Genomic DNA, 5,166 nt, shown 5'->3' on the forward strand with positions numbered 1-5,166 from the left:
TTTTTAACTAGAACAGTGAAGTCAGCACGTAAGGAGCCCTGGTGGCACAGTGGGTTATGTATTGAACTGCGAACGACGAGCTCAACAGTTGAAAACCACCAGCCGCTCTGAGGGAGAAAGATGAGCGTCCTACTCCTATAGAGACCGAGGTTTGGAAATCACGGGGGCAGTTCTACTTCATCCTGCAGGGTCACTAGGAGGCGACTTCATGGCCATGAGGAAGTCAGCACTTATATATTTTATTTTTACAAATAATTTTATTGGGGTCTCTTATAGCTCTTATCACAATCCATCCATCCATCCATTGTGTCAAGCACATTTGTGCACACGTTGCCATCATCATTTTCAAAACATTTTCTTTCTACTTGAGCCCTTGGTGTCAGCTTCCCCTTCCCCAGCCCCCCCCCTCCAACTCCCTCGTGAACCCTTGATAATTGCAACCCTGTGGGACAGAGTGGTACTGTCCCGTGGGTTTCCAAGACTAACTCTTGATGGCAGTAGAAAGCGCCTCTTCCTGTCACGGGGCAGCTGGTGGTTTCAACCGCTGACCTTGAGGTCAGCCGTCTAACGTGTAACCACTCTGTCAACAGGGCTCTTTCCAAAAATAATAAGTAAATAACCCACAAAAACCAAACTCACTGCCATTGAGGAGATGTCCACCCAGAGTGAGCCTACAGGACAAGGTAGAACTGCCCTGTGGGTTTCTGAGACGGTGACTCTTTATGGGACTAGAAACTTCATTTTCCTCCCATGAGCAGCCCAAATGATAACCACTACACCACCCACGCTCCTTCAGGGTTGCTTATTAGTGCCGTCCTGTACTATTTGGGAGGCCAGAGGAGAGTTCGATGCCCGCCGAGAGTCCGGCTAACATCAATCACCACATGTATGGTGGCCAGCGCCCACTGCTCGGCCAGCACTCACCGTGTTGGTCGTGGTTTTGGACCACCTCACTGTCTCCACCCACCCTGACATCCCCAATCAAGAGAAGGAGCTGGGGCCAGGACGAAACACACGTACCTGGTTGTTCTTCCCTTTCTGATGGCATCTGCTTTGCATCTCTGGGGAGGCCTCCCAGAGGATCTGAAGGAGGAAGAGAATGGGCAGATGCATGGGCCCCCATGTCCTTCCTTCCCCCGGGGGCCAGGGATAGCCAATAGGACCCCGGGGAGCTGGGAAAGTTGGGGTGAATGCTGGCTACAAGGGAGACTTGGGATGAGGGCAACCTGGCTGTGCAGAGGCTTGGAGGGCTGGCAGGGTTTCTGGAAAAGTTGAGACCCTAGGGAGCTGCATAAGGCTGCAGATAAGTGTGCCGGTCCCACACTGACCTCTTTGTGAGTCCCATCTCCTATGTCCTGAGCATTGAGAGAGAACAGGGCACCTCGGGCACCCACCAGCAGCCTCCCGGAGGCCTCCTCCAGCAGCAGTGTTGAATAGTTCTGGGCTTGGCCCTTGAAGTGCCGGGTCCCGGAGAGCTCTGGGTGGACAGTGGGAGATGTGAGGCCGCCTCTGGAGCTGCCTTCCCACTCCCAGCCCCGGCTCCCACCATCTCTGTAGGATGGGCAGCTCACCTTCGTAGGGGATGGTCATCCGAGGGGTAGCATCTAGTTCTCTGGATGGTCTCCGTGGTGAGGGTCCAGGGATAGCCGTGGCTATGAGGCAGCTCAGGAGGAGGGGCCAGAGCCTTCCCCACATCTTCCTGGGGCGGCCCAGACCAACAAGGTTCCCAAGGGGAGCCAGGGCCAAAGCCACCAGGGGGGGCTTTTATGGGAGGAACAGTTTCAGGGGTCAAGGTCCAGGGAGGTCACTTGGAAGGTCAGGGGTCATGAGGGCACAGGGGTTTCCGAGTCATGGGGCCAGGGGGGGTCCTGGAATCGGGGGGACATGGGGTCACAAGGTTGTGTGGCCATGGACTCCCAGCGAAGAGGTCAGAGGGAGGGACATGTCACACACAGCATTTCTGCATCAAACTCCATGATGGAGGGAGTTGTAGGGTTACAGACAGGTTTGTAGGTCCTGAACGGGGTCACCCTCTCCCTGGCAGTGAGACTATTCCTGGTTCTCTGAGGTTGGTTCTCTGAAGAAAAAAAGCAGGAAAAAGGCTTTTGGGTCTGTATATGGGGTAGCATGGCCCCAGACACCTGGGAACACTGAGGAAGGTAGTCCAGGGGCCCCAAAGCTCCCTGCCCATGACGGCCCCAGTCCTCTGGGTCACCTCTCTGCTGTGATGCAGGATTGTCCTTCTCACAAGACCCTGCACTCTGCACTGCCTTCCTCTGGCAGACACTTGCAGGCGGCTTCTCCGGGAGACACGGGCTCCTCACAACAGAGACCCAGCCAGGCTGCACCCGTCGGCCCTTGCCTGTGGGGGTGTCATAGGCAGGAAGGCGGAGCTGAGCTTTAATGGGCCTTTGTTTCTTCTGTCCTGTTTTCCCTTTGTTTTTTCTTCTTCCTGACTCCAGAGCTCCCTCGGGAATTTCTCTTTAATTAGACACTTCTCTCCTCCCCAGCATTCCTGTTGGAGGGGGTGTACACCTCTGTCCTGCCCTTGCGAGTCTGCACTGCACCCTCTGGCAAGGAGGCCACACGTGTCCCTACCTGCCAGCAGGCACTCACAGGCACCTGGACCCCTGAGCCCCGCTAGCCGCTCAGTTACAGTGCCTGCACAGGAAGTTCTAGTGTGAGGGTACACCTGGGGGAGGAGAACGAGGGGGTCCCTAAGCTCACGGCTAGAGATGATCCCACACCTGAACCTGCCCTCAAGCCACCCAATTAGGGGTAGGGTGGGGATGGGCGGCAAGTCTTCTAACTCTTGTAATGAGCCTCTTTGACCCCTGTAACTGGGACGCCTGGCGATCCACTTCTGAAAACAAAACAAAACCAGCCCTTGAAAGTCCTACAGAGCATAGCTCTACCCCCACATACATACCCAGTCAGGTACCGCCGTGTCGGGATCCTGGTCTGGGTCTATGTGTTTGTTTTTGGTCCCTGTGACAGGCCTCCTGATCAGAGGGGCCACTGAAGACTTCCCGGGCTGGGATAGGTATAGAGGAGACCTTGACCCATCCCATCTCATGAAAGGTCCACAGATGGAGCCACAGCCTACCATGGCCTCTCCCCTCCCTTCCATGTCAAATATTAACCATCTGGCCTTGAGGAGAGGGGAGGGGTCAGGTGCTGAGCAAGGAGTGGGCAAGAGGGGAAAACAGGAAGTTGGAGCGTTTATTCAAGAGGTCAAAGTCCGAGCTGTAGTATAGCTAGGGACGAGGTGTGAGATGAACAATGGAGTGTGAGAGGAGGAGAAGGGGGCCGCTGGACCACCAAAAGGGCACCAGCTCCTGGTTTGGCACCTGGGGCAGCAGGAGGCCCCAGGCAAGCTGCCCGCACCCCACCCCCTTCTGTGGAGGCACACCTGTTTACCTTTGGGGCCTCCTATTTGTTCAGTGCTAGGTGGGTGCAGGGACTGTTTGGCTAGGGAGGAGGACAACACCCCAGGTCAGGGGAACCCCTCAAGTGGATGGTGGCTGGCACACACATGTGCTCAGAGGAGGGTGATATTCACAAGGAGGGCTGCGTGCCTATGTGTACGTACAGGAGAGCCCGTGCACACCTCAGGAAGGTTTCTGCAGGCCACATGGGTTCATGCAGTCACATGTGGGGTGGCATTCATGTGCCATTCAGTAGGTTACACGTCCTCAAGGTTGCAGCCTGTGAGGGTCCTACATATACACACACAGGTGTAGGGTCATGCCCTGAGCCCATTCATGTAGTGGGCCAGGCACACATCCGTTGGCATGAAGGTAAGGGTGGATTACCACCCAACACGCAAGGTAGGCAAAGGGTGAACCCATATGAAATGGTTCATTAGAGATTAGGAAGTAAGCACAAGTAAGCCAGGCTTACCTTGATGTCTGGGTGCTCCGTCCCTGCAAGGGATTGTAACTTTGAAGAGAGGTTTGGATTCTGGAGGAAGGTGAGGTGGGGGTTGGGGGAGGGTCAGGTGCCAGCCAGATCTGGGTGCACAATCTTTCAAGCGGTGAAAAAATGTGAAATGGTTCACTACAGATAGACGAGTAGGTAAGCTCAAGTAAGCCCAACGCTGCATGAGGTGAAGCACACCTGCGTTCACGCAGCATCCTCACACAGGAGTACACACACAGGGCCACACAAACTTGGCGGCTGCAAGGAGCCACTGGGGTGACAGGCGGAGCAGGGCCCCACTTCCCTTCCGGAAAGTCAACAACTCCCAGTTCCAAAGCCAGGTTCCAAGTGTGCGTGTACATGGGAGGGGGAGACGTCTGACCGAAGCTGGGGGTGGGGGGAGGGACACGGGCAAGGCAGTTCTGCTAGCGGGGGGATAGGGGGACGGCGCCAGTGGGGAGAGGGGTACTTAACCCTGACAGACGCAGGCCCCCAGCTTTGGCAGGGAGAATGAATGGGATAACTTAGCACCGCCCTACCCACTAAGCACACTGCAGTTCTAGATAGGCTAGTTGGTCCAGGGCACTCAGCCCCCATTTAACCTGTTGGGAGGGTGGAGCTAGATGGGTGGGGCGGGGCATGCATCGCCACGACAGTGGGGAAGAGGGTCCAAGGTCTCTCGCCCAGACCCCACTCTCCAACCCACGTTCCACAGTCCAGTTCCTCCCGGAATCAGCCCCCTGAACCCGAACTACCTTCCCGCTATTAGACCCCAGGGCGGAGGAAGCTGGGAGGGGAGATCCCCAATCGGGATCAATGGAGGATCCGCAGGCTCTCGACCTTCATCCCAGCTGGGTGCACAATAGGCTGCCCTGCTTTGTGGGATGGCAGTCCCCCCTGGCTGAGCAAGCCCCTGCCCTGCCCCCCTCGACCCCCATACCCTAGACAGCCCGCGGCTCCCTTCCCTTGTCGGGTCTAACCTCAGTCTCTACAGCTGCAGCTCGAGGACAAGCTCTCCTTCGATCCCGCCGGGCACCGGGCGCCGTGCCCCAGATCCCGGAGAACACTGTTGGCCACGCGGGCCACCGCCCCGCGCCAGTGCCCGACTCCGCGGTGCGGGATGCGCCCCGCGGCTTGGCCCGTGCCCCTCTCCAACCCTTCTGTGGGATGGGGGGCTTGGCCGCGAGAAAGGCCTGGCTCAGCTGCAAGGGTGGATTGGATGCGGAGAAGGCCTTGCTTGGCGGC

The 5,166-nt window shown here is 57.1% G+C and overlaps 1 protein-coding gene across 6 annotated transcripts in view; it reads right to left on the reverse strand.

The window, feature by feature from the left end:
• Positions 1-4,988, reverse strand: part of SEMA4G (semaphorin 4G) — a 16,057-nt gene extending 11,069 nt beyond the window's left edge. The window contains exons 1-5 of one of the 6 annotated variants that reach the window (XM_045291260.1): positions 2,930-3,890; positions 2,216-2,362; positions 1,572-2,077; positions 1,329-1,477; positions 1,021-1,083 (exon numbers count right to left, since the gene is read on the reverse strand). In XM_045291260.1, the coding sequence (XP_045147195.1) occupies positions 1,021-1,083; positions 1,329-1,477; positions 1,572-1,695 (336 nt within the window). In that variant the 5' untranslated portion in view covers positions 1,696-2,077; positions 2,216-2,362; positions 2,930-3,890. The other 5 variants (XM_045291262.1, XM_045291263.1, XM_045291261.1 and 2 more) reach the window with 5 other exon arrangements.
• Between the last annotated feature and the right edge of the window lie 178 nt (positions 4,989-5,166).

Source organism: Echinops telfairi, unplaced genomic scaffold, assembly GCF_000313985.2.
Source record: "Echinops telfairi isolate 266 unplaced genomic scaffold, ASM31398v2 ScPeMD7_70;HRSCAF=299, whole genome shotgun sequence".
Taxonomy (NCBI): domain Eukaryota; kingdom Metazoa; phylum Chordata; class Mammalia; order Afrosoricida; family Tenrecidae; genus Echinops; species Echinops telfairi.